This window comes from Clinocottus analis, unplaced genomic scaffold (assembly GCF_023055335.1).
Source record: "Clinocottus analis isolate CAN_PGR_092001 unplaced genomic scaffold, fCliAna1.0.p SCAF_22, whole genome shotgun sequence".
NCBI lineage: Eukaryota > Metazoa > Chordata > Actinopteri > Perciformes > Cottidae > Clinocottus > Clinocottus analis.
This window is the reverse complement of record NW_027175954.1, coordinates 10,453,326-10,472,949: the sequence shown is the minus strand read 5'-3', so window position 1 is coordinate 10,472,949 and position 19,624 is coordinate 10,453,326. Positions and strand designations below refer to the sequence as shown.

General features: G+C 39.2%; 1 protein-coding gene across 1 annotated transcript in view; it reads left to right on the top strand.

Annotated features, from left to right (window-relative positions):
- Positions 1-1,001: 1,001 nt before the first annotated feature.
- The window catches only part of chrna8 (cholinergic receptor, nicotinic, alpha 8), a 30,790-nt gene continuing 12,167 nt past the window's right edge, over positions 1,002-19,624 (top strand). Inside the window, exons 1-4 of the mRNA XM_068588640.1 lie at positions 1,002-1,135; positions 8,394-8,533; positions 13,950-13,994; positions 17,296-17,405. Of these exons, the coding sequence (XP_068444741.1) occupies positions 1,066-1,135; positions 8,394-8,533; positions 13,950-13,994; positions 17,296-17,405 (365 nt within the window). The 5' untranslated portion in view covers positions 1,002-1,065. The remainder of the gene's footprint in view (positions 1,136-8,393; positions 8,534-13,949; positions 13,995-17,295; positions 17,406-19,624) is intronic.

Sequence of the window (19,624 nt, the reverse complement as noted above, 5' to 3'; positions counted from 1 at the left end):
TGAATGTGGGCTAAGCCACCAGATTGAAACAATCGTTACCACATATATAAGGATATGAATTCATTGTTTCTTTGCCACATGCTGAGATTTATGACTTTCAAAATCCAAATTGTGGTAGTATAGGCACACCTGATTGTATATGTATGCAGAGAAAGACATTAATGTGTCATCATGGGCACCTGATTAGCAGGCTGGATAACAATTTACTGATGTTTAACAGTCCTCAGTTAAATGAATGGGCGAGAAGGTGCAGATTAGGAAAATGAAGGTATGGGAATAGGGGACCATGAAAAGGAGGGGATGAGGACAGTTTTTAGGAAAATGCACCGTAAAGAAAATGAAAAAAATAAAGTGTCTGACGCAACTTGCAAACGAGCACAGGGCTGAGGGGAAAATTCAGGCTCGTCACTGAGCTTTTAAAAGGAAGCTCTTTATTGTTGCTCAGTTGCATTAGAGAGGTCATGCTCACCACTCCAAAAACAACAACGTAGGGATGACACCCATGAAAATTAAGTTAGTCAAGCATGCACAAAACAAACAAGGTTGGAACAAATGTTTAATTAAAAACATTTGCATGCGTAGAAAAAGTTTTCCAAACGAGAGGGGGCGGGGCCATGTCTGTTGCGCATCCCTGCGTGCGTGGTCAGCCACATATTAGTCACCGTTGCCTATAAACCAGATGAGGATAAACCCCGTATGGCTGGAAGGGACAGACCTTGACCGCACTGCGCAGAAGCAGCCAGCCGACAGGTGGCTGTCACATCGTCACCTCACAGCACACGGCTGCGACAGGAAACGCTCAAAGGACAAGCTCGAGATGTCTGTTATAAAATACAGCTGAGCGCGGAAAGAGGGGAGGAGAGGGGAATATAAAGTGACTTTTGAGGTGACAAGCATTAGGGAGAGAGAGAGAGAGAGAGAGAGAGAGAGAGAGAGAGAGAGAGAGAGAGAGAGAGAGAGAGAGAGAGAGAGAGAGAAGCACCAGCAGTCTGATAAAGCTGTACTCCCTCGAAGTTTGACATCCCCAGCGGGCTACAGAGGGAGTTTTGCTCCGTAGCTGCTGCCATGGAGCCTCGGAAGTGTACTGGATCTGTATTGATTGGAGTTTACCTGTGGGCGACACTCTGCTGTAAAGGTGGGTCACTGATGGAGCCTTCAGTCTGTTGGATGTCTGTCAAATGATGCAGAGACCAAAAGAAAATTATGCAGCCGGGCACCTTTTCTTTAATATGTGTGTCATTTGAACGTCATGCATGTCAATACAATTTGTCAGATGGATGTTAAGACACATTTCGGCTTAGTTCACTGCACAACTGCGGAACTGTTAAAGGCGTTGTAGATGTACGAACAATGTATTCATTAAAATGTCATAATATTCATTAAGAATGTCAATTTAAAGTGGGGCTCAAATAATCACCTTCATAAATCTTACATTTTGAAATGTTCACACTTCTGAGATAAACTGTGCTGCTGAATCCCTTGAGATCACTACAGTTTTAATAAACGTCTGTATGACTAAATATGCAAGCTGGGAAACGCTTGGACCAGTTTGTGTTTGTGCGCTCACGTGAATGAGATCTTTTTAATAGTCTGACCACATCTGGGCCAGAATAAGGGCGGCCCAGCGATGCAGGAAGCCTTTGGGGCCGTTCATCTCTTAATGTAATCTGCAGCTAAAGGATTGCTAAATGCGTGACTGCATTGGAGAGCTGGAGAACCCCCAGAGGAGGTTAAATATCTCTTTAATATGTTTAAATCCCCAATGCTAGACTTTCTCTGGGCGAATATTGTAGTTGTTTTTCTTTCAAATAAAAGTTTTACTCATGCAATCATGTTTTTTCGACTTTTTTGGTGTCTTTGGTCTGTCCGACTGAAGTAGAGAAGGTGGGACATAGACAGACACAGACACTGAAACTCAGTGATCTGCATGATAAGGTGTATTGGCAGGTGTATTGATATGACAACGTGGTGATGTCCTACTGCTGAATAGATTCAAGAGCAGTTTGATGCTCCTCATAGGATCCTTATCACCAAGTAAACATCTTTGAAATGGTACATTCCATTTTCCAAACCACTTATCCTATTTTGGCTCGCAGGGGCGCTGGATCTGATCCCTGCTGACATTGGGCGAAAGCAGGGTTCACCCTGGACAGGTTGTCAATCTCTTACACTCATAGAAATGGACACCACTCCCACTTACATTCACACCTATGGGCAAATGTAGAGCCTCCAACTAATCTGAACTGCATGTCTTTTAAACGTCTGGACATACCAAGTAGATTTCTATACCTATTGTATCCCTCCTCAATGAGGTAAATGCTTTCCTCATTGATGAGTGATATGGTGTCTCCAAAGACATTTTCTAAGACCACATAATTTAAGTTATTTCATAATTACAAGGTGGCACAAACCCTCCCATTCACACACTTAGTTGTTTGTTGTGTATGCACTCTGTGTTCCTGATAGAGTCCTTCCACAGCTTCTCAGGGTACAGCATGTCACGATACAGCCTTGAGAGCATCTGAACCTGTAGATGGCTTGTCTGTGTTAGACACTACGTCACCATGCATCAAATGAAAAACAATAAGCAATTGAATGACTCATCTGCATCCACAGTGACTCACAGGCAAGTCCTTCTCTATCTTTTCTGATTAGTTGTACATATTCAACGGCCTTAATTACACATGCGACAATTTGAATTATTGATTCAACAGCCTTTTAAGAGACTTTGGGTCCATTTTTGTCCTTTATTAAGCTCCAGTGTAAGAGGGATGATGACTAAAATGTTCTACAAATAATTTAATAAACATGCACTAGTCAATATTCTGATAATAATAATGGAAAGATGTAAGGGCTTTCTTAAAGTAGAAATGATCAATAACCAATTCTACTTGGCTCTACTGAGCTTGTTGGCTTCTTTCAGCTCGTTGTTTTTTTGGGAGGTCTGCAGCTTAAGAGTCATGTATTCTCCTCAAGTGTTGGTGGAGACCAAAACGGAGTTTAAGGGAAAGTGAATATTGGACTTGCATTCCTAAAATGACCATAAACACAGCTTCAAATGGGTGATTATTTTGCTCTGTGTTGGCTTGTACTTTGCTTTGATTTGATTAGGTTTATCAATATGTAATCTCTCTGGTGGGATAGTCCTTGTGAGTGGTGTCATGTTCTTGAGATGAATGCTATCTTGTTGCCGCTAAATTCCTTCATCAGATTGCAGGAAAGACCCAAATAGTGTCTGTTGGTACTTTTCCATATCTACTAATTAACATGTGGATAAGCAGAAGCTTCAACAACAATATGCAAGAAGTGTTATACAATATTATAGTAATTTAGTCACCTGTTGGATTGATCGCAGGTTGTCCTTTGTTTTCATAGCGTTCACTCTAATGGTGGTGACAGTGGTCCATTGTGTATTGTATGTATTTTATTTATTTTTGTTCTTAATGTGTTAATAATTCTGAGGAAAATGTGGAACCTGAACTGCCTCTTGGGGACATTAAACATTGACACTCCTCTGGCATTGTCCTTCTTAGTGTAAAGTTAATATTGCTGCGAGCAACATGCTGTTAGGGGTTGCCTTCTCGCCCTCGAAACTCCAATAGGATACACACAAATGTCTTAGGGGTGTTAAAAGATTTTTTCTCTGCAGCTGCTCTCTAGTGACCTGCAGAAAATCCTTAAGGGTGTGTTGTGTTACATTATACAACTTTAGATTATGCAAGGTGTGTGCACGCTGGGGTCAGCCAAACAAATAGTTAATAAACAGAATTATTTACTTATTTTATGTTGATTGCATGTGAATGGTTTTGGAGACCATCTGTATGAAGGTGGTAGAGTCAATTACTGGATATGCATTGATATGGTTGTGACATAATTGTATGATTATTCCCATATTGTATTCTGTCAAATTGATTGTTTGTCTCACAAGAGATGACTTCACACATAATCACACTTGGAAATCTTCAAGTAAACCTTTGGCAGTTTTTGTCTCAATGATTTGTTAAACCTCTGTCACTGTTTATGACAAGAAAATAAAAACACGCTCACCATGAACAATAAGTCTGTAAAATAGATTTTGAAGGCAGGGAGTTCGTGCCTCATAAAGTGAATTACCTGTGTACCTACTGCTGCAGCATCACAGCAATATAATAGACTCCCTTTTTATTTCTGTACTATACAACTAAGCTTTAAGGATGGAAGTAGGCCCCCAGTGGGTTCTGAAATGTAAATGAGAGAGGTCTCCGATGCCATGAGAGGAATATATGGTAGTCATTTGACGCATCCAGGCCACGATGGGGCTTTGTCTGTATCGGTATGTTCAGTATGTGTAGTGAGATTCTGGATCATGAAGCAATTCAGTGAGAGCTTGTGGAACGGCATTCTGGGAGATGCAAAAGAAGACAAAAGGAGAAGTGGTTTGGCTGTGGAGCACTCAGGAGTTCTGTATGTCAGAGATGGATATTGGGACCTTTTTAAAGGTATACAGTGGTGTACAGTTTGACAATGTATCCTGTGTGGCTATTGAATAAAGTGAGCAGAATGATTACTCACTGTAAACAGTGTACGATAGTCATGCTGCAGCAGTAGCCTGATAATATTGTACAACACTAAGGTCATAAATAACTTCCTCATTTTCAAACTTAGTGTTCAGTGTTTGAGTTGAACAAAGGTGAATTCTTACTAGCAAGCCTGTCCGAGTTTGCCTGAATCTTAATAAGACATTAATGCATGAATTCATGATTGAATTTAATTGAAAGGAATGCGAGACTGGGAATGATGGGAGTGGGAGAGTAAAAATGTTAGTCTTAACAATCAGTTCCCTCCCTGAACCAAAACAGTTTATTGTATTCTTTTTTTTGTCATGATGCTGTGAGCACGAAGTTGATTTTTAGCACAGCCATGCTTACACCGGTGCTCTTGACAATAACCACCTTTTAAGTCTTTTCCTGAAGCGATAAAGATGAATAATGACAACATATATAAGATGTTAACCGATATGGAATGATTTGTACATCAATAAAATGTGAAAATTGATACATTTTTTAACAGTAGAAGTGGAGAATTTTGTTAAATGTTTGATCAATCATCTGCTGCTGCACACAATTGAAAGGAGAGGAGGTGTGGAAGTAGACGAGGAAGAGGACAGACAGAGGGACTTTGGTCTCCACACTGCAGTTGCCTTTAGGGCTACACAACATAATGAGACAGTAATCTAGGTTTCCTTCAAACCCTAGTGACCTCCTTTATCGTGGCGGTTCACACTGTCAGCCACGTTAAGTACACTATATATATATATATACATACAGGGTAGAAAACTCATGTTGAGCTATCTGCCGTTATCCCTCACAACACACACGCTTTTTCAAGCTATCCTTTATGAGACGGAACTTTTCTTCAATTTCTTCAATGAATCATTTAATCAACTGTCCGTCTGTATCACCTCCAAATCAAGATGCTTTTGCCACACACTACATTATGCAACAGATGTATGAAATGAATAAGGCAGAGTGTATGTGTTTGGCACCTTTCAACAACCAGATAAAGTGCTTTGCTTTTTTACCATTTGTCAATAGCTCTGTTTCCATTCATATTTGTGTATGCTAAGTATACACATATGTAAATACTGTTTATGATTGTAACACAAACAGGGTTAGGAAAAGCATGTTTTGGACTTGGACTCTCAATTGTGAGGATTTGGGAAACAAAAAGTCTTGCCTAAACAAATATTGGGCATTAAGGGCTCAAATAAACATGTCAGGGGTTTTTAAGATTAAAGCGCTGTCATTCAAAACAATTAAAGGTTTAATGTGACATGAGAAAAACACAAGAACATATACTCCCTTGAAACGGCATCATTTACAACGTACAGATCCTCCTACAGCACATTGCTGTTAAACACACAGAACATTACATGAGGTATTTTCTTGAGGGTTTACATTGATCAAAAGGGAAAGCTGGTTTATTTGCTCTCAGTATGTTAAGTGATATTGGTACATTGAAGATAAAGCAGATTAATATCAGGCACACTGGAATACGTCTCCACAACAAACTAACAACATGCTGTATGTATCGAATGCAGTCTACTGAGTGGTTCAGTTCATGTGGTAGATGCATTTTTGGCAACTCTGAAGCATCACAATGATAGTGATGACCACTGAAAAGACCCAACCAATCAGTTGATAACGTTCAAAATGGGTGTTGGTTTTCATTCAGCTTGAGAACGTTTTTGGAGAGCGAGCACTGAATTTCTGACAAACAAGATAATAACTGTTGACAATTGCCTTTTTTAGGAAGTACTTTGTACCTTTTTGGGCTTGAACCCTAAAAACAAACTGTTCATGACTTACTGTATTGGACTGTGCCTTCTTCTGTCTCACTTCTGGAAGGACAAGACAAATATAGCAAAACGTGATACATCCACTACGTGTTGCAAACAATGGAAACACTGGTAGAAAGTGGGGCGTTGACTTAATGTAATTTATTATTACAGATGAACTGCAGAATAACCCAAGTTGCCACCAAGTCAGAGATGTGTTCATTCCTACAGGAACTCTTTGTCAGGGCTCTTTACTGTTAAGGCCAACTATGTTCAGCTTGTTTTGCCTCAACTTGCTGCCCTCCATCGACTCTCAACACTTTTGAAGATTGCCATTATGAAGATTCCCCATTATGCCAAGATTTAGGGATTCCCCATCTACCACTTGCCAACACCCTCACAAGGAGCTGCCTTTGTTTATTTTTGCCTTATTAGCTAATTAGTCATCCACTCAGTCACTGTCGGCTGTCACTCTGTAATTGCTGAAATATGTTCCAATATTCGGGAGATGCCGGCAGACCTTTTCAGTTCTGGCTGATATGAGACACTGAAGGATAAGGGAGTCTGGTTTTGGTTTTTTTGAATGGTGGCAACCTTGACTTAAGAAAATAAGCTGTCGTTTGAAGTTTCATTTGGTAGAGAAGGGAAACCTAAAGTCACTGTGTTTATTTTGTGATTATGGGATCTTTCATATAATTGAGTCGTGCCTATTTTGCATTTTGAAGTAGTTATTATTACAGTCTGTGTTTTGTTCTTTTGGCACTCGCTATCTGTTCTCACACCAACCTCCACTTAAAGAAATCCACAGAGACACTTATGGTTTGTGATGAATACATTAATAGACACTTATGTAACAACTACATTAAGTGGCTTAATAACCATTCATCAAATGTTTATTGCTTATGAGCGTTAATGGGTCTTAAAATACACATGAAAGGCAATGCAGAAACTTAAGTCACATGTGACGAATGTGCCCGTAGAGCAAACTCAACAAAATAGGTTTCACTGAGGTGAGTTGCAAAGAGCAAGTTTAAAGCATATTGATATGATTGTGCATAAAGTATGGAGATGTCTGTCCTCTCTTGGAGGTGCTCCAAGTTCCTACCATTAAATGTAAGGGCACAGGTGGCATGTCATAGTCTTATCACATCTTGACAACTGTTCACTGGCTCAAGTTAAAGGTTCAGGAATGATTGTTGTCAACAATGTTGTTTGTGGTTGTAATTGGGAAATGAACAGCAGTCAGCGACATTAAAATTCTTATGTTTTGTTTGACCTATAAATCCACCCTTACCTCTTCCTTCCTGCTAACTTTGACACGCTCACCTTACTTTGCTCATGTCATATTTACTACGACCACCATAGGACTTTATCACTGTCAACAAATCAACAATGTTGTTTTGTGGTGTTTGCTGTATAATGACTAAAGCTGTGGTTCTTCTTATGAGGCTCTGATTACCATATTAGGAAATCTAGTAATGGTCAATATATTACAAACAACCGCATTTAATTTAACTTTTTTAATATATATATATATATATATATATATATATATATATATATATATATATATATATATATATATATATATATATATATATATATATATATATATAATGCTTTTATACCTATTTCACCACTCCACCAAAAGCAGTAATATACAATATATTACTCCTTCACTATATCCACTATATATATCCAATATCCACAAAATGTTTTCGCAGGCCGCATGGACAATGTTGGACATAATTGCAATAATAGTGTAATTACATTACAGGCATTAAACCGCGTGGGAGTTTATCGTAAGTGTCTTATTACACTACTGAGCTTAAATGTGTCAGGTCCTTCCACCATTGCTCCAAAGTCTTATTTTACTTATATGACATTCTTCCATTTACTCCTCTCTCTCCTGTTACTCTCACTTTTAATCCTGTAATTCCACTGTCCATGATTCTATTTTCACCCTCTTTTTTTTCCTTTAACACCCACAACAAGTTGTATGCTTTACCTCACTCCTCTCTTTCATCCTTCACACTCTCTCTGCCCACTTTCATATTCTATCCTACCTTTTCCCCAGGTTGTCATGGCGGGGTGTACCAAAGGAAGCTGTACCGCGACCTGCTGGTAAACTACAATCGTCTGGAAAGACCCGTCCAAAACGACTCTGCGCCCATTGTTGTGGAACTCGGCCTCACGCTGCTACAAATCATTGATGTGGTGGGTGAGCGCGCCTGTGTGTTTTAGCACAATTAAGGTGTAGAGAATGTTTAAAGACAGACAAAGAGGAAACAAGAGTCTGTGGAATTCATTTTAAAACAGTGAAAAAAGAAAGTAAAGTTCAACACTCTTTATGAAACTGTTTTTCAGGATTTTCTTTTGTGTTCAAGGTATTCCATCTGATTAAGTGGTACATGCAGAAGCACACCCTTTGTGCTTACTAAACACAATTCTTCCTCTGAAGTTAAAACAGTTTTTGCACCAGTTGCACCACCCAATCAACTGAGACTATTCATCTTTAAATAAGCAACTTCTTTGTTTGTCCCTTCGATCCTTTTTTATTCGGGCACCACAGGCCGTCAGTGCTTTCTTTCATTCAACAAGAAAATGTAATCTTAGTATTGAGATATGCTCTTATTTGCTTTCCACTACACATATTTATTTGTGGAAATAGGCTTATTTCCCCCTTCTGCTGATAGTTAGATGTGCAGATCATAAACATTTCCATATATCTGTCTGGTAAACATAAAGGCTACAGCAGCCGCTTAGTTTAGCAGAAAGATTAAAGAGTAAGAGCTGGATTATATCTCGACCTGGCAATGACTTACTGGAGCCTCTGCGTGTCACCTGGCTACGTAACTGTGACCTTTACTGTTACATTGCTTGTTTGGGTTGACACAAACACAAACTGTAGACATAGTTCAGCATTCAAATTTGAGTAAATAACGCAGCCGAGAAAAAGTGAGGCGTATAACTGCAGTTAACACAGGTCACAGCACAATAACAGCTGCAGTCATTGATACCAATGTGTTCTACCTTGCTGCCTTCTCCATTAACTTTGTAAAAACATTTGATGCAGTTGATCATACAATCCCACAAACTATCACATCATATCAATATCATTTTTTTTGCTGATGATACACTTTCATTTGGCCCAGGCTCCATTCCAGCCCCTGACTCATCCTCCGTCTGCCTTTGATGCTTTCCAATGTTCCCTCCTGAATCACAGGCTAGTGTAGATGCAGACAAGATCAAGTACATGGTGTTCTCCGCCTCCACCAGTAACATTAGCTGTCCTGCCATTTGAACTTTAAATGGCAGTTAAATAACCCTTGTGGAGTCATACTTCAGGATTTGGCTTGAAAGTGAAAGTCTAACTGGTCATTGTTTTTTTGTTTTTTTTTTACATTTTGACAGAAGCAGATTAGCTGTTTCTCGTCTTGTAAACACAGATAACTGGCTGCTGCTCCAGAGTGATATCAATGTTACCCAGAAACACACAAACACCCAATTTTGCTCAATGTGGACACAATCCTCACTCTTAGTTAAGTCAACACTTCTTTGGTTTGGGTGGAATTTCTGTCACATGTCATTTTATGTGTTGTTTCTTCTTTGTTCACCCCGCACTTCATTGTGTATTTCCTCCTGTTCCCCATCTCATGCACCTGACCTCTCTCCAACCCACACAAAACCTCTTGCCTGTAAGCGCCACCACACAACCAGAGCACTCATCCCAAAAACCCAAGCCGACACTTCGTCACATCCCTGAGCCATCCCTGTCACAAGATGTGCATGTCTTCCTATGATAACTACATGGTGGTAGGAGCCATATACGCTGGGATGTAATATAGAATTCATATTCTATTATTAATATGGGCAAGTCCCCTGCAGCATACATATAAAACAACATTTTAATGTATTCTTAGAAACTTGCAAACGACAGACTACAGTCACAGTGTCAAGAGGCGAGGCAATCTCCAGAGAGAACACATGGCGCTATGACGAGTCTTTTGTGCTTTTGAAGTTTAGATAATTTAAGTGTCGTCGATTTAAAAGTTAAGCTTGAATTATAAATAATTAATGAACGAATCACTTTCAATGTACAGAAACCAAAGTAAAAACATACATTTGTTGAATCTACTGTATGTTGTTGAATATAGCTGACATGTGAATGATACATATCAATCACATGTCAGTCATGTATTTTACAACATGAACAACTTATATCATATTGTTAATAATTTTAAATAATATAGTAACAACATAGTTTTCACATTTATGTCAGCCATATATGTTTGCTATTTAAACATTGTTTGCAAAACCGCTACATATTGAATAAGCTTACTGGGCAGTTTGTAAATAATGTAAAGCGGTTTCCCGTGTGTGTGTGTGTGTGTGTGTGTGTGTGTGTGTGTGTGTAATGTGGCCTTTGATTCCTCCATCTGCTCCTGGGTAACTCTCTAACCAGGGAACTAGGGCAGACTGAGTTCATCAGCATGAATAATGACAGATACACAGGCAGACTGACAGACGAGCACAAGACTGGTCACCATGCAGTATGGGAAGGGCCAACATGTGCCTTATGTAGCTCACAAAGATGCCGAGGTTTAGTAACTAAAAACACTCAGTCAAATATAACACTAAAATGCTGCTGATACATTAGTACATCGGTATTGATAATCTTATAATGAATGTATCACACTCACAGGAAATACATAGAAAGAAATAGCTGCATTATATCGTGTTTTTATACAAAATGCTTTATAATTTGCCGAAAACTGCAAAGACGAGGAACAGACGGGAAATAGCTGGCCTGGCACTGTCCAAAGGTAATAAAATTCATCAGTGACTTCCTGGAGTCTCTGCTGGTTGGCTGTCAACTGCTCCAAGTCAAAAAATAGTCTATGACAAACCCCATGAAAAGGAGGATTGTAATTGTTACGTATAGGTGGTGAACACAATATTCACCTTGCTGCTCTGGAACTAAACTCACCATCCGGGGTGACATTTTACCTGTAAAGGCCTTTACACACCAGGGACGTGAGAAATAAACGTTGTGAAAATGTAAAATTCTCGCCCACCAATATTTTTGCCTCTATTTAAGCAGCTCCCTATGCAAATTTGTGATAGTCGTGACATATTTTGAATAAAAAAATGTAATAGATTAGAATCCTATTGACCCAGAAGAGCCTGAGCTTCTCTAAGCTATTTCAGTGAATTTCCTTTTAGCTAAATGCCCTGAGTGCATTCGACTTCCCTCTGGTGAACATTTACTCAGGGTCACAAACTGCCATCCAAGAACTCGGTTCCAATTCCAAAACATGTTGCAAAGTCTTTCTTACACACACACACACACACACACACACACACACACACACACACACACACACACACACACACACACACACACACACACACACACACACACACAAAATAAACAATACATTTAGACATAGCTAAAAGTCAACATTTTGCATAATCATGTACCAAATAATCATGAAAGCCAAGGCGGTATCAAAAAGTGACTTAAAGGCACGGCTTATCTTTAGAAGATACTTGAACTTTACAAGAGTTGTAGGCGGTGAGTGTTGGTGCTGAAACCTCTAAGAACGGTGTTCACTTAGTTGGGCATATTTGGGTTAAGTCCTGGGGTCCTGAATGTTAAGACATTTGAAAGTGGTCAGGACACTGGGTATCTGCTCTTGCTCGAGCAGGTACATTTCTCCAGAAAAAACTTGGAAGGTGACTGCCGCTGTTACTGGGGGTTAAAAGTATCCCATATGCGCTCAGGTAACGGTAAAATAAACCTACCTCTCTAGAGAAATAAATCCATTTAATTCTTCAATTAAGTGTCTTTGAATTCAAGAGTCCATTGCCAGTCTGTATAAAACTAATCAGGGCAGATTCATCAGGAGATTAGAGTGGGTGTGACGGGGCTCACACAGCTTATTGAAGCTGAGCGAAATCTCACAAATCACAACAAAAGAGGGGTCAAGCACAAAATAGAGTGAAAACACAGAAACCTTGAAAAATAAGTCAAATCTCCATGATTGCAAGCTTGATCACGCCACCCTCACCAACAGAACAGAAAAGAGAGCTTTGTGAAGCACACAATGGGAGGCTGTTGTACTTCAGCAGCAGAGAAAGGAGGCTGTTTTAAAGAGGGACAGATCAGAAAATACAGGGGGAGATAAGAGGGCGGGAGTTAGGGAGGAGGTGAAGATGAAAGAGTGGAGCTGTGATTGTGTGAAAAACATTTTCACGAAACAAGAAGTAAAACAGCGATGTTTGCTTTGCTTGTCATTGATAACAGAGTTTAAGCCTTTTTAAAGTTCATCCATGCATCTTAATAATATTGTTATGGGATAACAATAATTATGCAATGATGTACTGTAAGTAACACGTCCTCGTTCTTAAATGACCGAATAGGTTTTATGCCAATGACTCTCAAAATTACATGAGTCACCGTTTAGTTGTCAGATGTTGCAGCTCTTAAAACGTTGGTGGTTAGATTTAGGACAAGATCATGGTTTGTCTTCACATAAGTGTGGGTTCATGTTCATGTTCAAGACTTCTGTTGCATCACTGTCCAAAATCCTTTTTCCTGAGACGGAAAAGGAACTCCATTTCCTTTTTTTATGTGTGGTTACAAACCCAAAACCAGTGGTTTCATCTTTAGCAATGTGTTTTAGCCCACATGCTTATCATCTGGCTTTCTTTCTTTCTTTAAAATCTGCAACTGAAATGCAGTGAGGGAAGAAAAGCTGGCTGCAACGAGCAAGCACTGTATGAGACTGTGATTCAAAGAAAAAAAACAACCCTTCATTAGATGAGGTCTAGCAGGATGACAAATAGAGAGAAAGTGAGCAAATTGATTTTGAGATTTAATTGTCATACAGTCACAAGAAAGGAAAAGTTTTCAAAGAGTTGAACTTGCAGTAAAATTCTATCTTTGGTCACGGGTAGAGGATAAAGAGATAAATCACTTAAGTGACTCTACAAAACATGAGAAAGAAATAATCCGTGAAGAAACAGAGTAGACCATGCTGTCGAGCTGTTTCCACATTTCCTTCAGAGGTAAGAGGGCGGTAATCCATTAGACACACAGCGTACCAGTGTCATGTAGGATTGTGCTAAACAACTCTGAAGTCCAACCTCACAGAAGACTTATTTGCTCTTCTTTCTTCCGACCTCTTTTTTTCTTTCTTTGCAGACTCATGATCTCAGCTTCTGTCTGTTCTGATTCTCTCTCTGTCACTCTTTACGATCACACTCTCGTCTCTTTACTTTTTTCCCGATGCCATTTTATTTTCTCTCTGGTTATTTGACCATGAACTGGCCGTTGAATACATGAAATAAAGCTGGAGCAAGAGTCTGTTTAATTTCTTTTCGTTTTCACGCCAAGGATGTAAATGTCTGTCAAGGCATCTGTTTGTTGACGTCATTTCTTCTCAATGTAAATGTCTATATCAGGTGGAAATAGCAGTTTGACCTATTTTAATTTTGTTTTATTTCCTAGTTATCTATAAATAGTTTAAAATGGCAAAAAAATAAATAACTTCATTATCCGTCCACAGCCATGCTGTCTCCTCCATGTTGATTATCCTCCTTCTCTCTCCCGTCCTTTCCCGTGCAGGATGAAAAGAACCAGGTGATGATCACAAACGCCTGGCTGCAGCTGGTGAGTCCTGTCTTCACGCTCTTTTTGTGTGATCACTGTGTTATAATTGTCATTTGGTTTATTTTTGGAATGTGTGTGTGTGTTGTTTGTGTCCTAAGGGCTCTGCCATTTCTTCATTCATTTTAAAAAGTGTTCACATCTCTTTGCATTTGAAGGAATAAAGCCAAACCAATAACCTTTAGTCATGAACAGAAGCCGTTTTCTGCAACCAACAAAGACTTGATGCATAAATCTCCAGCGTTTACGTTAGACAGTGTCAAATGTCAAGATTTGTTTCCTCCAAAATAAAAAGTAGGAGCATTAACTTTTGTCAAAAATGATTCACATGTTCTGGGTTATTTATTATGTTATAATACTTCATAATAGCAATATAAATAGGGTAACATTATTAGCATTAGGCTATATCACAGGAACGTGAGACTTTAAATATCTTGTTCAGCCAGCAAATCAAATCTTTAAAGATAGTATCTCAGGGCAATGTATTGCTAAGCCTTTATATATTGTATTACATTGGCTGCTGTTGTTATGCCTGTAAGCGTTCTGTTCCACCAAAGAACAACGTTGTAGATTAATTTCTCCAAATTTAAATTATTTTATTCACATCACTTCATGGCAATCATTGAGTTGAGATGTTTTAGCAGTAGCTAGCTAATTAGGCTAGCATTCGCTTCATGGGTTGGTAGACGCTTTTGGTAGACGCTGTCTCTTTTTGACTGCTTAATCTTTACAGCGAACAAGAAAGGCTTTTTTAAATAGGCCTCTGCACCGACTGATCATATAAGGCTCAGCCTCTATGTCCTAGTAAGAAGTCAGTATGTCCTCATCAGTCCATGTGTTGATACATTTTTTGCTTTTGTCTTTGTTCTTGGAAAGGTACAACCTGCCAAACTCTTTAATGCAGAGTATTGCTCTCATTACACCCCCATGCTTGCACGGTATCACAGGAGAGCAACAGCGTAGTTGGGGGTGCATGTCACACTTTGTGGAGCTTTAAGAAATATATGGTTTCCTTTTTGTTTTATTTGTGCAAATTTAGCATTCAAAATAGCAACACAATATGCCATTGACTTGTTAAATATTCACAGCATCAAGTACTGCCATCTAGTCGTGTGGAAACTAAGCTACTTAGCTCAGCTGCAGCACAACTATCCTATTATGTAAAGGTGAAATGAAGTTAATGGTACAGGGAATTTACAATGCTCAGGGAAACGTTACACCAGGCCAGTAAGGAAGGTGCAACACCCTCATTATCACAGCAGCCCCAGTCAGAATAGACCTTTAAGGAGTTCACCGCCTACACTCATTCAATTTGAGTTGGTTGCTGACTGACTTACAAGTTATCAATGAATCTATTATTCAGGATGCCACCTCGTTAATGCGGGCATCCACTTTGGTGTGATGGCTTGAGGGAGCTTTGCAGATGCAGCATATTTTAAAGGAGACTTGAGAAGTACATTAAGAAGATCGCAGGCAGAGAAGGGTCAGGTTCACTTTCGCTTCATCCCAGAGGATTTTAGGATTACAGGTGTATCAGGCAAGGAATTTCTCACATCTAAATGGATAGGCTTTTATATGTTTTTTTAACTCTAAGAATAGTGATGATCTTGGTTTGAATCCAGATATGACTTAAATGCAAGTGTGTGTATGTGTATATATGTGTATTCTATATGTAAATACCTGCTCAACTATTTTGTATTTTACTTCTCTTGGAAGTGTAATACATGCAGAACATATTTGCATCCTACACCCAAAAACTATCATCCTAAATATTGCATTCAGAGAATTAATTTCACACTCCTAATTGTTTCAAATTAGTGAGGCTTTCTTAAATTTCTGTTATGTAAGTCCAAACCTATTCTTAGAAAGCTGTTTCCTTACGTATCCCAGTGTCCTTCTTGTCTATTCAGGACAGACTGCACAGTTAGTGAGCTGTAATTTGTTCTGTTGGCTGTTAGTTGTGCTTTCCCAGCCAATGTGAACAACATGAAAGGAAGGCTCTGTAGCACCAAACAGCCAAAGCTCACTGATGACAAGTGTAGTGATTAAGTCATTAGCTGCGTGAGTGGAGACATATGTCAGCAGGCCCACTTTAGAAGGATGGCATCTCTTTGAAATTGTTCAAGTGAGGCACATGTGCATATAGGCATGTGCACGGAAACATGCACACATTAACAATCCCAAGAGCACAAGTATGCAAACACAAAAATACACATTGCACACTCTCTCCGTATGCATATGACCATGTATGCACAAAAGACATACACACCAATGTAGGTACAAACAGATGTTCCCAGTGTACTGAGGCCACATTAGCTATGGGACTGTGTTTGCTCCATAGAGAATGTGCCCTTTGGCTACAACATCTGAGGGCCTCCATCTGTATGACTTTTAAACCTATGTTATACACACACATATAGATATTTAGACAAACACACACACACACACACACACACACACACAACCACACACACACACACACACACACACACACACACAGTAACGTACACATATCATCTTGATACAGATTGTAAGTAATACAAAGAGGCACAAAAGCAACACACACTCACTCCCTTTGCCTTTATATGCTTTGATGCTGGGCTCAGTTGGCCCCTCGCTCTCTCTGGACTCAAGTGGGAGAACAAGGGTCAGAGCCAACAACTGTTGGCTTGGCAAGAATTCACTGCCAGGCCCTTATTAGCAGAGCGAGAGAAAAAGTTGTAAGAGCCAACAGTTGTTGAAACATTAGCTTGGCTGAAGGATGTGTTTTATATTTGCAGTTTTATTAATAGTGCAAAGTTCTAATATGGAAGAATCCCTCTGGTGTCCAGACTGTGGCAGTGATGAAGGGAGTTGCTGCTATCCGATGATGAATGAGAAGCATGACTGATGCTGACTGGAGGTGACTGGGATGGAGGAGGGTCACATCTGGGTGTTTTTTTTGAGCTGAAATGACAACTGGCAGCAGCAGAGAGGAAAACCTATTTAAAAGTTTGACAGCAACACTATTGGTTCTGGAACACGGTGCAGCATCTGATTGGTTAATTTAAAGTAGACACCCCCCCAATCAGTCGATAGAGTTATCACAGGGAGAATTAGAGATTGAGAGATTTATGAATGACCGGTAGTGTAAAGAGAGTCTACCTTTCTGAACTAACGCTTTGAATTCTATCTTTTTCTCTTCAACATCTTTATTTCTTAACTGTCATGTGTTCACTTCTCTTTCCTTGTCATGTGTTTCTCCCTGGTGTCGATGCGCTCACCGTAACGTCTCTCTCATTTACTCTCTCTGTTGTTGTTTCAGTATTGGACAGACATTTACCTTTCCTGGAATCAAGAGAGCTTCCCTGGGGTTCAAAATCTGCGCTTCCCTTCTCATCTGGTTTGGGTCCCAGATATCCTCCTCTACAACAGGTAGGGCATATTCACAAACACCTTGCCTCGTCTCATCTCATGATGCCTTGATTTGTATTCCTCCCTTAATACAACCCCAATGGTGGTGTATGTGAAACACTACTAATACTACTTTTGGACAGCTAGCCGGTTTAGAAAATAAGATAACATATTTTATGTCACATCAGTGTTAATATAATAATGTTTTATTTATTCTCTACTCCCTAAGAATTTTTTTTACTTTATAATGACTTAATAACTTGTATAATTGCATCTAAAATCACCACCACCACCAAGTCCACAGTTTTACTCTTTGAAATTATGATGGATGGTTGTTTTTTTTTTAAATTTATATTGATATTAAGGAAAGGACAAAGAAAGGCAGCTAAAATTCTGAAAGCATTTTTTTTTTTTGCTGGTAATTGTATGAATGGCTACTGGCCAATGACCTGATCAGCACAGTTGTTAATTGGTCATTGTCCCTGCCATTTCATTTTATTTTGCATACTCTTGTTTTTATGTTGTTTACTGTTCTCTCTCTCTCTTTTCTTCCTCTATTTATGAATTAGTTTTCTGTATTACATGGATGGATACTCTTGATTTCCTGGAGCCTGTTTCCCAGATGAAATTTCACTCTTTGTTAAAGCCTCATTTAATGAGATGATTGAGCCGATTTCCTTTGGGGGGGACGTAAATCAGAGCTCCCATGGGGCTTTGCATCTGTTGCCTACAATGGGCAGGGGGAATTAGACTACTGAAAACCTGTGCCAAGCGGCTTGACAGAGATTTCTTTCATGCTCTTCTTTTTTTTTATCTAATATTTTGGTCCTCTACTTAAGACTTCAACATATAATTTCAGCATGTTTGTAGAAATGGTTCAACCTCATATCAAATTCACTTTTCCTACTTTTGTCATAGGAATAAGGAGGGAAAAAAATAAATGATGTCTCTCCTTTTCCCTTTTTCTGAGTTTGATATCCACAGCGTGGGCTGTTTGCTCAGTTTCTGACAACAATTGTAAGATCTTTCCGGTTTGTCACTCAGCTGATTTTCTAGTGTCTTTTGTGTACAGGCTTTTTGCATTTTAAAATCATGTTTACAATTCTGTTCTCAAAACAAGTCACCTTCAGACATGATTCACAGACAGTGGTCCACATGGTATACAAATGGCAACTTTTACTGTTTACCATCTGTAAATTAGGTCACTGCAGTTGAAAGACGTCGGCAGGGAAGTCCTTCTACTGCTAAAAAAAATGGAAGACAAAGAAACTGTCCTCAAAACAAGCCACCTTCAGACTTGATTCATAGACAGGGCCCGCATGGTGAACAAATGTCATTCAGAACAGTTATTGCAATGGCAAGCATTTTCACACATATAGTGAAGGAGTGTAATTCTTTCTTGAATGAGAACCTCCGTGACAAACATCAATCATATTAATGCGCACGGGCGTCACACCGTGGTGAGCCTTGTCTTGTCTTGGGTTTTTGTCTTGTCATTTCCTGTTTTATTTTGAAAGCCTGCCTCCCTCTTGTTTCATGTCACTTGCTCTTCCTCATGTGTCACCAGTCTAATTGTCTTCCTGAGTGTTTCCACCTGTTCCCCGTTACCCCAGGTGCTTATAGTCCCTTGTCTTGTGCGTCAGTGTTTTGTTCCACCGTGTATTGCTTTATTTCATGTGTGTCTTTGCCATAGTGTTTTTCCCCCGTAAGTGTTTTTGCCTCGAGTGTTTTTCTTTGTACTTTTATAGTTAAGTAGTTTTGCCTCGTAAAGTGATTTTCTGTTGTACTTTTGTTTGTGTACTAGTGTTTATTGTTAAAAGGCACCAGGGGAGAACAGTTATGTGATTGATAACAGTATTAAACAAACATGTTCCAAGAGAGGGTATTTCACTGGAGAGGAAGATGTTTTTAATGTATTTCATGACTCCTTACAATAACACAAATACACACCCAAAGAATCACACTTATAATGAGGGAAAGACAAAACAGCGTTGCGAATGAATTTGTTTTTCAGCTGTACCTTGTGTCTCACATGAGTGTATGAATGACGGAAAGGGAGAAAGAAGAGGTTTAACTTTCTGACAGGAATGTTACAGGACATTATAGTGTGGATCGATAACAACAATATAGTCCTAACACTGACACAGATTGAAAGTGGCATTCCTTATGCATGCATTATAAATCATGATTAGAATCATTAATTCCGGTTTTCTGTCCCAAGAAAGCAAGCGGGAAGAGAT